This window comes from Ascaphus truei, chromosome 19, assembly GCF_040206685.1.
Source record: "Ascaphus truei isolate aAscTru1 chromosome 19, aAscTru1.hap1, whole genome shotgun sequence".
NCBI lineage: Eukaryota > Metazoa > Chordata > Amphibia > Anura > Ascaphidae > Ascaphus > Ascaphus truei.
In genome coordinates this window covers 14,484,104-14,504,804 of record NC_134501.1, presented here as the reverse complement: position 1 = coordinate 14,504,804, position 20,701 = coordinate 14,484,104, and the positions used below count along the sequence as shown (strand labels likewise).

Below are 20,701 nucleotides of genomic sequence, written 5' to 3'. Positions count from 1 at the left end.
TACTTGAAAATGAGAGGTACAGCTGCAGCAGCCGTTATTCGAACAAATCATGGCGCCGATTTCGTGTGCTCTGTTGTACTCCACGCGGCATAAACGCGGCCAATCGCCCCAGGTACCCGCGCTTATCGCGATTGCTTTGTTTGAATTTGCTTTGCTTTGGGTGCAATGAAATGAATGAATTGCAATTTGTACAGTACTGTGCTACTGTGTCACTTTAAGGTGTTTAAAAACCAGAACACTAAAATGCAATTTTCTGCACTCGCCGCACTCGTGTCTTAAGGCGGTAAGGTTGGAAGACATCCCGCGTCATGACATCGGTATTCCGATGTACACAATGCGTGAAGTGTTCGAATAACGGCAGCTGCAGCTGTAACTCTCAATGTATTACTTCCTGGTAAAACGTTTTATAAATACATAAAATAAAAGGATTGGTGTTTAGACTCATATGGATCATTGACTGATTGTTCTGAGTTAATGAGTGAGTTGGCTGTATAAGGAAAGTAGAGAGGACTTGCTCTGTACAATACAAAAGCCTAAAACATTACTTTTTTTTTACTACAGTACAACATTCCTTTTATGTGTGGGGTTGGGTAATGTTTGGATTCTGTTACAAAATACGCAAGGAAACAGCATAGTGTAGCCCACCCAGAAATATTATTGCTTAGGTCCCCAAAAATCTAGCATCCCCACTACCAAGACCAGTCTTAAATTTGAAGAGGTGTCAATGTTCAGTAACTGGGGATAGGTATTTATGGGTTCACTGGCATTTCCATAACCATGTTGACCCTTCCATTCCAATCAGCTGTTAATGCTTATGTGTGTTGGAGGGGGGGGGGAATGGAATGAGTGAGTGATGTCAGCTTCCTCTGTGACAAACCCTATGGTCACAATGCATGAAGTCACAGGCCAGCAGTGCCATATAAATGCTTCAGTTCATAGCATCTATACCAGCTGCTGTCAGGTGTGAAGCAAGCCCTCCCTGCAACAAGGATCACAACCCTGGGAGGACCACCACCAACCTCTCCAACCTCTCCTAGCCAGAGGTGGCATTATGGATTCCTTCACCCAGGACCACGAGGTGGAAGGCCTGAGGAATGAGAATGTAAGACTGCTAACAGAGAACAGAGAGCTCAGGAAGATGGTGGGCCTGATGCAAGAAAACCTGGAGTTGCGCTATACTCTGAGGGACCATGGGACCATGGTCCACTCATTAGTCCCACCACCCCCCAGCAAGGACCAGGGAGCCAAGCATGGGATGGCAGCCTCCCATAAAGATTCTGGCCCCTCTGCTGCCCACCTCAATTTGGGTGTAGTGGGGCCACACATGGGAGGGCATGGAGAGGCTGGACATGGAGGAGATCGTGGTGAAACCCATGTAGGAGGTCGTAGTGAAACCCATGGAAGAAGTTATGGAAGTGGATACTCTTCACTCAAAGACTCTTCCCCATCTAAGTCCACAACCAGCTCATTGGATTCCCAGCCAGAGCAGCACATAACAGGTAAGGGACCTTAACACAACAAGCAGCCAACATTCAACACAGTATAGGCACAGTTTTCAAGACAGATAAGCAAATTGTATATACACAACATTCATGGACACACAATCTAGAACGAACACGTACACACAAAGGCTTCAAAATAGTCATCATCAATTCACATGAACAAGAAGTACACAGAATGAGAAATGTGTACAACTACACACTACTCATGCCTATTGTCTGTACAATATTGACACACAAAATGGAAGATAATTCTGTATACTGATACAAGATATACACATGGTAGAAATTGAACCATACTAACCCGGAGACTGCCATTATATGCGCAACATACACACACACGTAAAAATTCATAGTGTGCACAGCCATGCACAAATACACACACACTGATATGTCTACACAATATGAATATTACAGTACAATGACATCACATGGGTTGTGCACAAATTGATATGCTTTGTAGAGTGAATGTAAAGGACTGTGAACGATGGACAGCTCCCCCATACTACAGTGCTTTGGCAAAGGGGTATTGAAAAAATGCATGTCTTTACCTTACAAATGTAACTGAAAACTGTTCATGCAATTCAAGCAGTCCATGAGAGCCTAACATCAGTAGAGCTCGTTTAATGTGGATTATCATCTAAAAATGGCAACTTCAAACTATATAGAATTACCCCTTATACCTCCTTTCTACGTCTAGATATTGTGCACCACCCCAAAGATCCTGTATAACCATTACAGAGCCCCTACTGACCATTACCGTCTACGTTGTTGAAATCCTAAGCCAATGTTAATAACAAAATAGTTTTTCCATTTTAGGACACCGAAAACTCCTTGCAAGTGTCACGAAGCTTCGCACGCAGGGTAAAGGGCGCATAGATTCCGCAAAGGGCAACCAAATGCAGAGGAGGATGGTGGAAGAAGGATAGAGACTGGGGAAACCGCGTTGGAGAATATTTTTTTACTGCAGATTACAAATATAAATGACATGAAAATCTGAAATGGTTTAAATAAAATAAAAGCCGCTTTTTGTTGGAAATTATTGGTTTAATTGGGGGAGGAGGAGGGGGCAGGAGGGGGAAGGGGGGGGGGGAGGAGGAGGGGAGGTGGGAGATAAGTTAGCACTGATGGGAGAATGTTATAAGTCAGGGGTGCTCAACTCCAATCCTCAAGACAACCCCAACAGGTCAGGTTTGGAGGATGCTTCAGCACAGGTGGCTCAATCAGTAGCTCAGTCGTTGACTGAGCCACTGATTAAGCCACCTGTGCTGAACAGGGCTATCCTCAAAACCTAACCAGGTGGGGGGGGGGGGTGTCTTGAGGATTGTAGCTGAGCTCCCCTGTTGTAAGTGGTTACTTATGTTTTGTGTTCTCATGTAAAGCCTTCATTGATCAACTCATGCGTTGTGTGCTCTAAATACACACGTTTGCTTACTGAGGGCATATTGTTTGATTGTCCTATTCCTAACTATGGTGTGCTATTAACCCTTGCAGTTCTGTAAGTGGTAAGAATGACACTGCTGAGCATATCATCAGGGCCGCAGGGGGGAGAAATGGAAGCCATCACATGGTACACCAACCAATCGGATTGGTGTATATACCATGTCATGCCTTTCTTTTTTTTGGAGTGATGTTACATCATCAAAAAGTGGTGGAGGCATGCTATCTGATTGGCTATCTTCCCTCCCTTTTTGAGGAAGTCACATCACTCCAAAAAAGGAAAGGCATGGCATGTACACCAATCCATGTGCTAGGTCTGCGGCTATAAATAGCAGAAGTTGTGGGTTCTAATCCTGTTGGGTCTGACACTGGTACCCCCTTCATCACACGGATCTTTAAACTGATTGGTCTGAAGGATATATTTTAAGATGTGACTCAATTAAATATACTTTATATAGAGAAGAAATAAATGCACAAAAGCGCACAAGGGACGGAATTAGTATTAATTTATTAAAACAAACACATAAATAGCTGAGGGGATCCAACCCCTCCTCAGCTCAATGAATTAACTGCCCAGAAATGTAAACCATATATATGGTCTCTAAACATAGAAAGCTCTAACACAGTAAAACATACACAACATAAGAAAAAAACACACAATCAATGTAAAAATAATAAACAGAGAAAGTACTAACAGCCCAAGGGAGTTAAGGTAAAAACCGCCATAGAGAGCTATAATACTGCTGACAGGGGGAAGCGAACACTCACACTGAGGCAGAGAAGGGGGACCTCTGATAGCCGTACAGGATCCGGATCACGGCATCAAAGGAAGATGGAAACAACCGCCTCTGGAGCCTCAGGCAAGCTCCGTTTCAGCCTCTCAGCAAACACGCGCAGGATGACCTGTCGTGACCTCCGTCCCTTGTGCGCTTTTGTGCATTTATTTCGTCTCTGTTTCTCAGGGTGTCCTCCCCCCCTTCGAGGGGGGATCACCTCTGAAGTGGGAGCCTCTGGGGAGACGCTCCATGCACGAGCAGCACAGGGATTATTCCTAACGAAACAACTGCAGCACGAGCGCTGAAAATCCTGCTTTATACGTTATATAGACATTAGCATATCTCCCATGGTACCTCACGTATGTTAATTTTTCAGCACAGGCATCACTCCCTAATTTATCTGGAAGGAGATTAGAAGGGACATACTGTATATGCATCGGGAGATATCCATTAGGTTAGGAAGTGGTCCTCCTCATCCACCATCACACACAAACCCTCGTTTAGACTCTGAAGGGATATCGCACATTAAATTCATTCCGCTTGTTAAGCAAATACAAACTAGTGCGGTAAGGCATTTTTTTTTACCAAACGCTAAAAAAAGCGATTTTTCTTAGTGAGTACCGTTTTTACACAAATTTCAAACCATGAGGTAGGAATGTGCGAACATGTTGCAATGAGCTTATCGAAATTTAGTGAATAGGCCCCTATGACCTTTTAGACTACGTTCTTTTTTTGCCTTTTTTGATGTGCTTGACTTGTTTAATTTAGACCAGGAGCGCGCAAACTTTTTGTGCTGCGCCCCCCCTGACCGGTCCCCTCCTATGTTGCGACCCACCCCCCACCTTCCCATACCTTGTGCAGCATCATCGCATGATGTCACGTCATGAGACCCATGGCGTCATTTGACGTCACGTTACCATGGCAACCGTGACATCACATGACACCGCTGCGTCATGGTCATGCGTCCTGAAGCCGGCTGAACCTCGGTAAGTAGAGGTTGCAGAGGCCTCGTGCGGTCCCCCAGCATTCAGTTTAAATGCCTTGGGGAAGAGCGCGGGACCTCTGCAACTGCCCGCGCCCTCCAAAAAATTTTTCGGCCCCCCAGTTTGCGCACCGCTGATTTAGATTATCAGGAGTAATATCTCATAGTGTGGTTTGGAGCATTTATAATTCACCACTTCAATAAGTTGCTGAGTACTGAATGTCGCACACGGTGCAATAAACATTTTTGACCTGCTGTCTTATGAGCTGGAGCGTTTTATATATCCATAAAAAGATATTTAATCCTAAAGATGACATTTTTGCTTAATAGGCATTAATAATATTTCAGTATTAAGTTTTATTTTTCTAATCTTGGCTTTTTAATCTCATATTGATTTGATGACTTATTAGTGCCTTAAATTTTGTCAATATCGCTTACTAGTTATGATGGCCTAAATTTCATCCAATTATAAAATCATAATTTAAGTCACTATTTTAATACAGTAATATCTTTATGGTTGGCTGTTACCGGGAAATAGAATGTGTGCACTCTCTGAGACTGCCCTACATATCTGATGGAGAGGTAATACTCTCAGAAGTGTGGCTTTAAAAAACTCTTAATAGGGGCCGGGAGTTGGGGTTTATCATGTAATGTTGGTATTTTAAATATACAGTAATGAGAAAAATTGTGTTTTTGATTTTAACAGGAAAATAATTTAAGTGTTAACTGATCTTCCTTCTTTTGGAAGAGATGTTTCATAATGTAACCCCCCTTTGGGATTACTAGGGCCTTAAGGGGTAAACTGGATGGGACACACACGGAGTAACGCCCCTTTCCCATCCCATGGGGCTCAGTGACCAGGCAGAATGATAGCCCCACTCTCTTCTGCCCAGTGATGGTGACATGGCAGGTTATATATAGGAGGGAGAAGGTTCTAAACGGTCAGGTCCCAGGAGGAGTTGGAGGCGGGATCTCACTATGAATAGTGTACAGTATATAGGGTTCTACTGTAGATATGTCTAGGATAGAGTAAGGATTCCTTTTATTGTTTTCTAGTTAAGGACAGTGCCCTGTTTAGATAGCATTCCCAGGAATTGCTCCACACTACCATGAACGTTCACAGTGTGGCAGTCTATGCCCACAGGGGGCTTGATAGGCCACAGCCCTGAGGAATAGTTGGACCAGACCCATCAGAGGTCCTAACTGACTCTCACTCAGAAGGCCACGTGATGGCATTAAGAACCCTCGGTGATTGTACTGACCACAGACAGAGAGAGAGAAATGGTACAAGGCTCGACAGGGGTCCGTAGGAGATGGAGCACAAACAATGCTACATAGCAGAGAAATCCCTTAGGTAACAGGCATCAGCCTAGTCTCAGCACCTTCCTATCGGACTGAGATAGGGGGCAGCTCAGGAAGAAGATACAGAGAATAATGATGTTATCATACACAAAGTGATGTGTACGATGTAAATGAGACTTTATCGATGGTGATCAATAAACTTGCTGTTTGTGTGAATAAAGTTCCTGGTGCCCATCATTGCATGACCAATACCCGTCCTGCACGAAACCAGCACCCTGACAAGGTAATGAACACTGAGCAAGCCAAGGGACATTTCATGTAAACTCCCTAGGAGCCGGGCAGTGAAGGTTAAAATAATGTTACTACATCCAACACACAAAGATATATGTGTACCCCTGCATAGAGATATTTTACTTTACATAGCAAAGAACCATGTACATCCAACCATACAAGTGGGTCCAGAAGCAGCTAAAGCGGCAATACCCCGTATTCTGTACCCAAGGGTCTTCTATGCATGACTGCACTACTCCTTCAAGGAATGGTCTCAGAGTTAATTCATTTGATGTTTAGTTTCAAAGTAAAAAAAAAAAAAAACGACCATCAGTATAACAACATCCTAAGACACGCATGTATTCCACCATGTGACGGGTTGGCCTTGTACTGTAGGTGAAGTTAGTTAGAAGTCAACACAGTAGTTCTTTGCCAAAATAAAGGCCTTTATTTCCAGGTCAGGGAAAATAATTTATGAAGGCACTTAGATAGGCAGGGCATCACACAAGTCCTTTTATATATATGTAACGGATTTTCTGGACTGGACTGTACTGGCCTGACCCACCCAATCTCATATTGGCCCCTGTGGTCTAACCAGTCCCCATTACAGTGTGATGTCTGGTGTTGCACCTGTTGGCAACAGGACTCCTGAGCCTCCCGCATGATGGTGTGTGGGGATTGCCAACCCAGACAGGCAGCTGAGGTAGCGTACTTGAGTCCTACCTAGATCCAGTGCAGCGCCTCCACCTCATCAGGATCCCAGCTTGGGCTTGTGGATGGTCCTGGTGAGGAACTCCTCTGTGGTGCAGCCCCCTGCGTAATCACTCCACACTTACACACGAGGGTATCTTTTATCAGAGTCATCTTTATTGAGGATGTGGCTAGCTGCCCTCCACACGGGGTGTATTTAGCCACACATTATTATCCAGCAGCTTCCCTCTGAAAGGTATATTCCTCCTTGATTAGGGATTCCCTTTCCCCGTAGGGATATCTACTCTGCGCCAGGTCCCTGGTCACAGTCTCATTATTCCTGCAGCGTATATCAACTCTGAACTCCTCTAACTACTTTTGAAACAGTGCTGTGCCTTATGTATCCTCTGGGGGCTGACACAACTCTGACATCACCAACCAGGGAGTCAGAGCCTGTGACCACTCCCATCCATACATAGGGCACCTCACCAGGGTGTGAGGGCAAACCTCCATAATTACTGCTGGCATGCCCATAACTTACCAGGCCTTACTGTCAGCAGGAGAGATGACTGCAGCAAATTTACAGCATGGCTACACATATATATATATATATATATACATACACATACCCATTCTGAAAGCAAAATGAGCAATAGCAGTTGTTAATAAATAGTATGAATTGGTAATGGCTAATATTCAGTATTTTTATTTTTTATTAAAGTGCATATACAAATTGAAATTGACTTATAAGTGAAAGACCCAATCTTAGATAATGTTACCATGGCAATGGGATCTGCGGTGGAATTTTACCCAACTATTCAACTAGGACCATCTGCGCACTCAACACAGGCCCCAAACAAATAACACGAAGGTGCAAAGAACAACTTGTTTCTTTGAGTGGTGCCCTGACCTTTTTCTTATCCACTATCTTATTTAGTGGAAAGAAACAGATATCCTTTAGAAATATACTGAACGGTGATGGCTGGTTACAGGCATGTGAAGTACTAGGGCGACTGTCTCACAAATTGGATTTTTGCTATCTACAAGTGCTATTCAGCTTTCTTTCATCCATATAACTGGCAATGCTAGTATGGCCTGAATTGGAAATGCCTAAGCCAAATCCTTTAAGAAAAGGAAAGCAGGATGGGGGTGTTAGCCTCGACTTCTACCTGGTTCTATATCAATAATAAGACAGTGAATGTGTCAAACGCTGCACCATAATGTTCTGTGATATTGGATCAGAGTTCTCTTAAAGTGGTATAGCCCCTAAAAATAGAAATGTAGCACAATATCATTATACTGTGTAAGGCTGATTCCATAGAGGGGGAAGCCACGCACCTCCGCGCTGACGCTGAGGCTCGCCTGCTCGGTCAGGAGCGATTCCATGGACTGGCAGACGAGCCCGCGTGCACGATTTGGAGGCGGGGGGAGGCGGGGCAATGACGTCGCTGGGCCAATAGCCAGCGAAGCGCCGACGTCAACGTCATGACGCTGCTTCGTGCTGATTGGGTGTTTTCAGCCGACAGCGTGCTGAGAAACAGTTTCGGCTGTCGGCTGAAAATCCCTGCGCCTCAGCACGCCTGCGGACGCTCTCGGGAGCCCCCTCAAGACATCCTCATTGAGGATGTCGGGGCTCATCGCGGAGCGTCCGCATGGCTCAGCACGGCTCCCCCCTCTATGGACCCAGCCTAAGTGCACATGCCTAGTGCCTCTTACTTGGACAAAATGTAACAAAGTGGCCCATACCAAAGTCCCTTGGTACAGTAAGTCTGCCCTCTGGTTTCATATGCTGCTTGTCTCAGGTGCCAATTAATAACCCAATAACCCTACTATTGAGTTTGCCTTGTTTGTATTTGGAGAGAGTTTGATTTTATTAAAGTAGGGCAATATAGTAATATCGTAACAATAAAAAGTACATTAATTCAATAGTGTCATTTTGTATTATTGCTGTATTGCTATCAGCCATAGGAGCCATTGATGTTTAATGGAGAGCTGGTGACTTGCAGCTTAAGACACCGCTGTATTAACGAAGACCTAGCTGCCTGTGTAAATTGGACAGCAGCACCTCCCCTTACCTCCTTACCGGAGTTTAGCAGTACGCTTTGCCTTGTGTTTACCCCATTCCCCTAAATTACTTCCTTACGCCTATCTCTGACATTCCGGGGGTAGGAGGAAGAGTATTTTATTAATTTAAATACACATTTAATTTTGTGATAAATGTTGTTAAAGCTAAGTACATTCCACAACATTTTCAAAGTTTATTATGAAAAAATGTGTTGAAATGAATTACGTTGATGAGTTGTTCTGTTTTTATTGTTTGTTTAGTCTTCTTTTTTATGTATCTTACTCAACAGATACTTATCTCAAAAAATATCAGTCTCATGGTAAATTTCCTAATATTATTATCATAAATGTTTTGTTATTGCCCAACCCAAGATTGTATTAGGGTGAGAGTGCAGGGTTTTGCAGCTCTCCAGTGCACCCGACTCAGGATAACTACATTACATTGATACTAAAACTTGTTTGCATGGAAGGGAAAGTAATTTAACTTTATTGATATCATTTTTGGTGCCCAAACAGTAAAGTTCAACAAAGAATATTTGACAATAAAGTATGAAGCAAATAAATGGAATGGTGAACATTAAAATCATATTTCGATTATAATCATTATTTTCGCACAGTGACTTCAAAGCCTATTGTCCTGTTCTCTCTGTTATTGAGATACATTTTTTTTTTTTTTTTTTTTTTTTAAAGAGCAATAGGATAATTGAAATTCGTTTTACATGATTTTTCCTCTGATGCTTTAGAATTAACTCAATTTCTATTCATGGCTGATATCTCAATAATAACAATGTTCCAGCCTTTGGATATTTTTTTATTTATTTTTTGCCGGTTCACAGGAAAAGCTGCTATCATTTGCTGATTCATTTCACACACTACAGGATGTTTTATTTCAAAAGCTACAGTACCTGGATTTAACAATGGAGAGAGAGACCTGAGTCCAAATAATCTTTCATGAAAAATGTTGTGTGTAAAGATAAAGCCCTAACAACCTGTAGATGAAGCATCCCATTTAACCTTAGAACATGATAATAAAACCAGCCGGTCTTTTTCAAAAAGTAGAATGAAGGCAATTATTTTCAGGTTCAATTAAGGCAATGGTTTGATTTTTAAGAACATTAGAGTACATCTGTAAAACTTCGCTGGCAAATCATACACTGGCCTGCAAAATGTTGTGGAATTATGTCTGAAAAAGACGTTTGTGTTTTCCTCATCCTGTATCAACAATAATCAAATATTATATCATAATTATGATACAATGGGCCACAGTAACCACTCTCAGGTCTGTTGTGAACCTCTTGGTGATAGTTGACTTTTGGGCACAAATGCAACTTGAGAATAATCAGTTGACAACATCAACGGGAGTACCAGTATAACTAGATATGATCAACACACAGATGACACACAGATGGGACCACAGACCGTTTTCTAAACACGTCTTGGGCCGTCTTCAGGGTGGCTGCTAGGCGACGTGCGCGCACCCGTCCATCGCAATTTCAGGTTGTTCAATGGGAGTGTTCAAACTGAAAACTCCACCGGCGGCAACGTGCAGCGTTGACGCTGCTACATTGTGCCGCTAAAACCAAAAATGATATTTGGGGTTGCAGTCGCGTCCCGTGAGCTGGATCAGCGAGCCAGCTCTGTGACACGTTCACCCCGCCACCCCCTTTCCCAAATGCCGCGTCCTGACTCCTGCTGCCTGAACACAGATGGCTGGGCTGCAGGAGCACGTGGGGGAGGCGCACACAGACGCTCATGTCCGTAGGAGCCACCCTAAACTCGGCCTTAGTGACCACACATACATATGGGACTGCAGCTAAGACCTTATATGGTGAAGAAGGGAATTGTTAGTTCCCTATAGCCCAGGTTTCATTGCTATGATTATATTTAGTATTCTTGATAATAAATGTTGCTTTTCTAACAAGCCTGTAACCACACAGTAAGATTACAATAACCATGACTAAGCCAGACAACCAATCACACTTTGGACAGCTGATTGACTTTATGGAAAATATTAGCTGTTGTTTGTTGTGGTCATTTGTACTAAACATTGCTTGAATATTCATGGGAATTGATTTTCCAGATTTCATTGTACTCCTTTTCTCCAGAATAAACATTATCACTTACAGTACTGTAGCTTATTGGAATTGCATGTTTGTCTAAAGAGCTATTTATTTCCTTCTGTTGCAATTGTCTCTCTCTCTGACTTTGTCAGCAATCCATACAGCTCGAATAATGAGTCCAGTGGGGCCTTCTTTGTGTCTCCATTCAATGCATACTGTAGGTAATATGAAGGCAGCGGGGGAGAGAACAGTGCCATGGAAATGTAGGAACCCTTTAATATACACGTCAAGGTTACATAAAAGGGATGGCATTATTTACAATGAGCTCCAAAGATATGTGGAAATAAGCTGCTTTATTACTGTAACCCCACTTAGGGTTATTCTGCAACATATAATACCACACAATGTGTACAATTTGAGAGGGATACATACTGTAGATCCAACTGTAGGATTTGGACTGGCCTGTATTATGTGGAAATGCTTATCTTCCCCCACGAATACAAATATGGATTTACTTTATGTTCACAGACATGACTTCAGATATCCCTCAGAAACTGAAAATTGTTTGTACAGATATGAAATTATATCTAAAAGTTCAGAACATCTGTAACATTCAATGGACAGCTCCATTGTTATGGAAGAGATTGTATTGTGTGGCTTCCTGCGTTCAATCCCCCGTTATACCCTGATATTCAGCTTAGTCTGTAAAGAAAGGGGAGAATATCCATTTGCCATGGCCCAGTCATTAGATTATTCATGTAAAGCATTGCTTACGGTTCTCTGCTTCATTTCTCATTGGATTCTGTAAATTGACAAACACTTCTAGTACTTTCCCCTCAAAGATATAAACGGTGCAGCACATATATTTCACGTTTGCACATGTTATGTCCATTCCAGGGGGGTAGGGGGAAGTGAGAGTTGAATTGCCATAGTGTACGTATTATGTATGTGTCCTGTTTCCCCAGGAACTGGAGATTATGGACTATATATGGACTGTTTCAGTGATATTTGATCTTTTATATATGTTACAAATTATCATCTCAGCTAAATATTTATTCATCACTCTGAATCACATTTACTTGTTTTTTGGACACATCATGGTCAGAAAATAGAGACGTTATTAGTAAGTAACACAGCACTAAAGTTATCAATGGAATATGGTACTTTTGGAGTTTTGTGTAAATACAGAAGGGATATTAACAGGACTGGAACTTTTCACAAAAAGTTGCATTGATGAGATTAGGGACATTCTCTGTGATTATCCGTATAGGAGAGGACTGCTAAGTGCATGTACCTGAGCCCTGTACTCCCCAAGATAACGAACCAAACCATTTCCTTCTGACATCTCCCTAGGATGGTAATCACTTGGAGTGGCCTCTGATATTAGATTTATAGAAGAGAAACATGGCCAGGTAATTAAGGTAGGGTGAGGACTGCTTAACTTCCACTGGAGATATAGCCAAAGTTATTTCGCACTTTTTTAATAATGCAGAATATCACATTATAATGCAGATTATATATATTTATATATATATATAAACACTCTGTAACCCCTGCTACATCTGTATAGGGTTTGGGTAAGAGTGACGGAGAAACATTACACATACACTGCAATTCAACCTAAACTTTACATTGCAGGGTAATTCATCTATAATTTCTCTGCAACAAATTCATTTAAATTATTTTTTTGCCTGCATATTTAGTGTGATAATTTAGCCACTTGAAGTACGTGAAGAGCCAATGAAATTGCTGTGCCTTGTGTTGCAAACCCATCTGGAAGCCTAGTGGTTAAGTACTTAGTTACTATTCATTTGCTTGTTGATACGTTGTTTAAATACATCGTATTATTTGAAATGTCAAGTTGCTAATGATAATTGGTCTATAACAGGTCAGTATCATTATTTACAATTATGAGGCGAGTTGGTCTGCGCAGTGAAATACAGATGTAGCAAGACTCACCGTCTCCAGCGGTCGCAGAAGGAAGAGTCAGCGGCGCCGGAGACGGTGTCTGCTGCGATCACGCTGTGGGGGTCCACGTTTCTGAGTGGGAACCTGAAAAAATAGAGAATCAAGACCAGCCACTCGGCGTGCCCCTGCGGGGGGGGGTCTCAAGGAATTAAAAAAATTCAGTAGTGGGTACTACGACAAAAGCTCGGGTCAAGAAGCAAAGATCATGAAAAAATAGAGAGAAGCACACCAAAAATAGGGACAAGTCAAAAGGTAACAAAAAAGGTCATTTAATGACTTGAAGTCATGGCAGCATCCAACGTTTCGGTGCAAAGAAGCACCTTCATCAGGGATATAAGGGCCTGGCTGCACCGAAACGTTGGATGCAGCCTTGACTTTGTCATTAAATTACCTTTTTTGTTACCTTTTGACTTTTCCTTCTTTTTGGAGATTTTGGCATGATCTTTTTTTTCTGAATGGGAACCGCCACAGAGTTAATCCTCGGGTGCCACAACCACCGTGGTTGCATGATTGCGGGTGGCTGGGTCACCGCAGACCGTAAGGTGAGCTACATCTGTAACAAGCGAGGCATCCCAAACACTAAGCTGTGATATTAAACTCCACCATCAGGGTCAGCAACTCTGCATCAGATACATTTGTTATATACACAACTTGTTCATTATTTTAATTATTGTGGGGCCTTACAATAAAATGTCCTGGGGAACTTACATTCTCCTACTCAGGCATTTTGTTATGAAGCTGCCACAAAAGGTCGTAAAGCTGCAGACCAAGCAATATCCTACACGTGTGTGTTTTTTTTAAAAAATATATCAGTTCAGTACTATGAGAAAATACTTGTAGTGTTTATTTTTAATTTTTTCTAAACCACTCTGAAAGACATATTTAATGTATTATAATGTAAAAAGCATTTTTTGTTTCTATAACAAACAGGCCCTGGCACACCCCTTTTTGATCTCTCTAAGGCTAAGGCCCCGCTCCCAGAGTCAGCGCACCCGCACTGCTGACAGGCGGTGCGCTGAGATACACAGACCGCGATATGCGGTCTGTAGGGAGCGGGAGCCGGAGCGGGAGGTGGGCGGGTGGTGGGCGGTTTGACAGGGAGGGGGGGCGTGGCTTGAGCGGAGGGACCCGCTACTCTCCCCCCCCCTCCCTCCACGGACTCGGGCTGGAGCTGGAAAGTAAGTTTAAACACACACACGCAGGCACTCATTCATACACACACGCGCACACACACACATAGGCAGGCACTCACGCACTCATACACACACGCGCGCACACACAGGCAGGCACTCACGCACTCATACACACACACACACACACAGACAGAGGCAGGCACTCACGCACTCGGGTACACACACAGACAGGCACGCACGCACTCAGACACACACACAGACAGGCACTCACCTGCTTTCACTCCACACTCCTCCCCGCTCCCCGAAGCCTCTCCTCCTCCCGAAGCCTCCCCTCCCCATTGGCTCACAGCCACACACGTCACGCGTCAACGCTAGGAAACACCATTCTCTGGTGTCTCCAGCGGCTGACGCGCCACAGCTTGTAGTCAGCTGTGCCGCCAGTGGGGACCGGGACCGGCTTGCGAGGATTCCCCTGCTGGTGGGGAACTCGCTACATTGCCGCCCGCGCCAACGAGCGCAGCGGGACCGAGGCCTAACAGTGCACCAATTGTGACTGCCTGGTCACATGATCTTCCCTCACAGAACTTAGCATCTTTGGTTCTCTTCTGCTGCACTAGTAGCCATTTAGTGAACCCTCGAGCCGAATGTTCGCCGATAGATCACAGGAGAAAGGATCGATCAACAACGTCGCTAATTAATTATCATTGTGTGAATTGTATTGATGCATATATTAAAGAGGGGGGAAAATGACAGCTCGGACTGCGGCTTTAAGATGAAGCTTTAACTTTCCCTAAACCATCTTAAAATGTGAGTCTGGAAAAGAGGATATTGAACAATATAATGAAAACTTTATGGAAAGTTCTCTATAGTGCGGAAAACGTTGCACGTCTCTGTCCTTCATTTAGTTAAAATGCTAATTTGTACATAGTAGTATACGTCTTGGGTCTCTATTCAAGATGTCACGATGATGTCTTCCCTGTGCTGGACAATGTTTTAGTCCCATTCATTTGAATGGAGCCGATCCCTTCTGTGCCATACGGCTTCACAATATATTGAATAGCAGCCCAAATCATATTAAAGTGTAAAGAGCTCAAGTACACTACAGTATTACTATTCTTGGAGCAGTGCACAGTGCAGAATTTTCATTGCAACCCCTTTCGTACGTTCTTAGGGTAGAGAAGCAGTCCCGCTAAAACTGAAGAGATTAAGTGAACCCTTAACAGTCTTTCAAGTTGGAGAATCATTTTGCCCCTCTTGTCACTTGTAGTAGCTGTACCTACAGCATGTACAATAATAGTGCAAGATCATGTACATAATGAGTTTATTTTATTAGATAGAATGCAGGTGTAGTCCCCAGTATTCCTAGTGCACACCTCATGTACATAAAGCTTGGCCCCCTGCAGTCGCACTTACCAGAACGCCCTCCAACTGTCTTTGTACGTTCTTCCTATCTACCAATTAGATTGTAAGCTCTTCGGGGCAGGGACTCCTTTTCCTTAATGTTACTTTTATGTCTGAAGCACTTCAATTCACGTGTGATTTGTGTTATATGTTATTTATATGATTGTCACGTGTATTACTGCTGTGAAGCGCTATGTACATTAATGGCGATATATAAATAAAGACATACATACAAACAAACATACAAACAAACAAACATACATCACAAGATTCTCTTTATTCAGCCAATGATGATATCCATTCGGTGTGAACCAACATTAGCTGGCATACTGGAATGCAAATCGTCATCTTGAAAACTATCTTACTATGACAAATGTAGAAATCTATTAAAAACAAAGAAAAAGAAAACAGCAAGTGCAATTGCACTATTTTCTACTGTGTTTGGATAAAGTGAAACTAAAGAATTTATTTTTTTACAAAATGGGTTTGCCCACACCGCAGGCATACACGTTTCCTGCTGTGAAATAGGAATAATGTATCCTAGATGTTTCTATTGTAATTTGAAAGCTAATGTTTTGGAATAGCTGAGATAGCAGTTTTCTTCATGGTTACTGAGCATGAACTGTTTTTATATCACTTTTTTTTTTTTAAATTATACCTGTTCTTGAGATGGCTTTAATAGAATAATGCCTATGAGCGAGATTTGCTAACTATTCACCAAGTCTCTGTCTCCATGCTACAAGTATTCCACTCATTCCTTACACTCTTTTGAATGTATTGCACCTACAATACTCTTTCCTGCACCACTGTATCCCCTTATTCCAGGGGTGCGCAAACTGGGGGGGGGGGGGCAATATTATTCAGGGGGGGGCGCGGGCGGTTGCAGGGGTCCCACACTCTTCCTCCAAGGCATTTAAATTAATGCCGGGGGATCGCGTGAGGCCTCTGCAACTTCACTTACCTTCTCTTCGGCGACGCGTCGCCATGGCAATGCGGCGTCAAATGTCACGTGACCCCGCGACGTAATTTGACTCCGGAGAGAAGTTAAGGGGAGGGAGGGGGCGTGAGCAGGGAGGGAAGAAGGGGGGGGGGCACGAGCAAGGAGGGAAGCAGGTGGGGGGGGCGCACGCTGGAAAGATTGCGCAGAGCTGCCTTATTCATTGCTCTAAACCAGGGGCGCTCATCTCCAGTCCTCAAGGGCCACAAACAGGTCAGGTTTTAATGCTATCTCGGCTTCAGCACATGTGGCTCAATCATTGATTGTCATTTTGACTGACCCACCGGTGCCGAAGCCGGGATACCCTTAAAAACAAGGGGTGTGCAAACATTTCATTTAAATGCCTTGGGGAATGGTGCGGGGCATCTGTAACCGCCGCACCCCCCCATAGAAAATCTTGCGCCCCCCAGTTTGCGCACCCCTGCTTTAAAGCATCCTTTAATTTCTATAGCAGGTTTTAGCGCACCTCCCAAACCGTGCAAGACATTGCAACACTTTCCTGTTTGTGATCATTTGTTGCCAATGTTCCCAGGAGTTTGAGCTGTAAACTGTTGCAATAGATAATGTTACCTTAGTAATATAAGGATACATTGTAGCTGCTGAGTTACATTGACTGAAGGGTTGAGTGATACTGAAATGCGGCCATTATGTTAGGCACACAATCAGATTTATTTATAACAGCAGCGCCCAACGATTTGCCAGTTTAGCTAAGAATGTAAAATTATACATTGTCACGTGCGGAACATATAAAAATAAGGGCCCTATGCAGAGAGCAGCGCTATAGCAAATATCGCCATTTTTTGGTGAAATTCGCGCAGAAAACAGCAGAAAATGGCGAGGTAGGAAAAACGCGCCATTTTTTTTTCTATTTATAAATCTCGCCGCGCGGCTGGCGAGAACCTACATCTCGCCAGTGTTAAAAATATCCAAATTCAGAAAGGCGCGATCGCCATCTAGCGGCTGTTATTGGCGCGATTTTCTACAATTTCCTCCGCCAACAAAAGTTGGCAAGAAGCAGGAGCTCGCCGGCCATAGAAAAAATTTAAAAAAAGCGCGATTTTTTTCAAACACTTTTCTGCAGCGCGCATCTCTCCATTTTAAACTCAACACACGCATTCATGCTTTCAATTGCAGATTTCGCACATTTCTGCATATGGAGAATAAAACTCTCCATTAAACCTACTTTTTCTTAAACTCTCCAATTATTTCTAACGCTGCTCTCTGCTTAGGGCCCTAAGAGAAAGAGAAAAAAGGGGGAATTTAGTATTCCTGCTTTGAGATCTGAAAATATGGTTTGGTCTTATTCTCTCGCTTCTCATCATCAGCTACGTTACATGGTTACACTCGTGTTAGACTTATTAATCCAATCAGATAAAATGGAGGCACTTTACACCCAGAGACATATAAGACACTAGTAGCAAAGATGCAGACAGTTTTCTAGTCATTTTGCCAGAGAGACCACTGTGTAGACGTGTATATGAGCTGAAAATACAGGTATCGTATTCATGAGAGACAGAATAAAGAGGCTAATGCAAGCTCAGGCGCATTGTGCCAGGAGAACGAGCTCTGTAATTCTCACTTTAAGTAGATACTGCTTTTTATTTTACAAATTGTCTAAAAGCAGCACATCCCACTCTCTCCGTGTGACGGTTTCATGAGAGTCAGAACCGCTGCCGCACACACACCTCCACGTTCTACTTGCAGTTGGCTGTGTACAAATACTGTAAATTGAGCTCATGTTTTTTATTTGCCCTTTTAGGTTACTGTATGTCCTTTTCTTATGTCCAAACACACAGTTGAACAATGTAAAGGGAATGAGTAACTGGATTTTAAATTCATTTTCTTCTGTTATCTGCTCTTCAGGCCTGGACTCCTTTCCCTAAAGCAGAGTGTTATGCCTAATGCTGGACTGTGGGTGGGTTTACTGGCTATGTATCTTAACCCAGGCTGTGCTCAAAAGATGTAAAATGCAGCAAGCATAAGCTTATAGGGGACCATGTTATATAGTTTTGAAGCAAAAGGTGGCACTGTGTGCTCATTTGCATGTCACTTCCCAGAATCCCTTGCTGCAGTGCAAGCACTGTATGCTGAGTTATAATGGTGAAAGGCAGGGCTGCAAACCTGTCTAAGACATGCAAATGAGCACAAAGTAATATTTTGATTTGCTATATATATATACAGTGTTCGACAAACCTATACATTTGCTCGCCCCGGGCGAGTGAATTTAACCCCCGGGCGAGTAAATATTGGCCCAAGCAGCACACGTTTGGTACTAGGTGGCGAGTAGATTTTTTTGTGTGGCGAGTAGATTTTTTGGTGATTTGTCAACCACTGTGTGTATATATATATATATATATATATATATATATATATATATATATATATATATATATATATATATATATATATATATATATAGAGAGAGAGAGAGAGAGAGGAGAGAGAAAAGAGAGCGCACGCCCCATAGTGTGTAACTGTATTATTGCGTTAACTAAGTATTTAATTGATTATATGTTTATTTATTATTATTCATCACATTTTTATACGCAGGCACTGTACACAATATTTTATCATTGCATATATGCCCTTTGAGGCGCTGTTTTTTTCTGTTTGTTAGCTTATATATATATTATATATATATATATATATATATATATATATATATATATATATGCACTACATGTGTGTATGTGTGTGTGTGTGTGTGTATATATATATATATATATATATATATATATATATATATATATATATACTGTACACACAATAAAAATATCGCTTGTGAGCACATTCGCATGTCTTAGACAGGTCTGCAACCCTGCTTTTCACCATTATCACCTAGCATACAGTGTGTGTGTGTGTGTGTGTGTGTGTGTGTGTGTGTGTGTGTGTGTATATATTTATTTTTTTATTGGATATATTGTTTGTCTTTAAAATGTAAGGCAGTGATGTATTTTGTTTTCTTTCCCCTTAGACTTTGTCAACCCCCAAGTATGAACTGATAATAGGAGCCAAAGATATGAGCGGTAGTGAGGATGTGGGATTAGTTGGCACAGCCACAGCTACCATTGTGATTGATGACAAAAATGACCACCCGCCAGAATTCACCAGGAAGGAGGTAAGCGTTTACGGTCGGGTATCTTTGACTAGTGGATGTGAATATGAGAATTTCTAAACCAGTGGCACCAGCCATACAGTGACCTAAAGTCACTGGGTGGATTGCGTACCTTGCGGTCAGCTGGTTAACCCTTTCGCTGCCCAAGTATCCTATGACCCAAAGCAATGCATTGCAGGAGCCTGTCAAGGAAGGGGTTAAGTACCCATCTTGTCCTGTACCCCTATTAATGAGACTTTCCTTATTACTGTAAGATTCAAAAGTTACATCTAACCAATTCTCCATCCTTTAAGAAAATGATCTTATTTGTCACACATTTTGTAAAAAAACAAAAACCACAACTATATGTAAAGGAGTGTCTCAGCGAGTAAAGACACTGACCGATAACAATGACATGAGTTTGAAACAGGGGAACCTGGTTCAGTTCCTGGTGTCAGCTCCTTGTGACCTTGGGCAAGTCACTTTGCCTCCCTGTGCCTCTGGCATAGAAAACATAGTGTAAGCTCCTTGGGGCAGGAACTGTGTTTGTAACAATTCTACGTGCTGCGTACCGCGCGCTGAACTATAATTGTGATGCGCTTTGAGTCTCATTGGGAGAAAAGCGCTATATGAAATAAAGTTATTAGTATGTATTAGATTATTATATGTGAAATGTGAGTTTTAGGTATTTATCAAAAGAGACGCTTTTGTCTCTATTTAGTATGCTATGAGGACATCTTTATTGGAGAAGGGTACAGTTTCAATCGACAGATTAGGGATCAAATGTATTTATCAGTATCTTAATCTTGGCAATTACATTTTGGCCCTAGTTGTGCTGATGAAGTATACACATTTGCCAAAGGTTGGGAATATTACTTGTTAGTGTGTAATAACTTGGATGCACCTATTTAGTTTGGGTTAGACATGTATTGGGTATTGCTGGCTTTCTGCCCTTTGTACTTCATGTGGAGAGGGAGCGCCTCAATGAGTAACGGCACTAACTGGCATTGAGAGTTTAAAGCAGG

At 42.5% G+C, this 20,701-nt stretch overlaps 1 protein-coding gene across 2 annotated transcripts in view; it reads left to right on the top strand.

Annotated features, from left to right (window-relative positions):
* CDH13 (cadherin 13) overlaps positions 1-20,701 on the top strand; it is a 423,340-nt gene that overhangs the window by 301,930 nt on the left and 100,709 nt on the right. For both annotated transcript variants that reach the window (XM_075576708.1, XM_075576709.1), the window contains one exon: positions 19,557-19,700. In XM_075576708.1, coding sequence (XP_075432823.1) covers positions 19,557-19,700 — 144 coding nt within the window. The remainder of the gene's footprint in view (positions 1-19,556; positions 19,701-20,701) is intronic.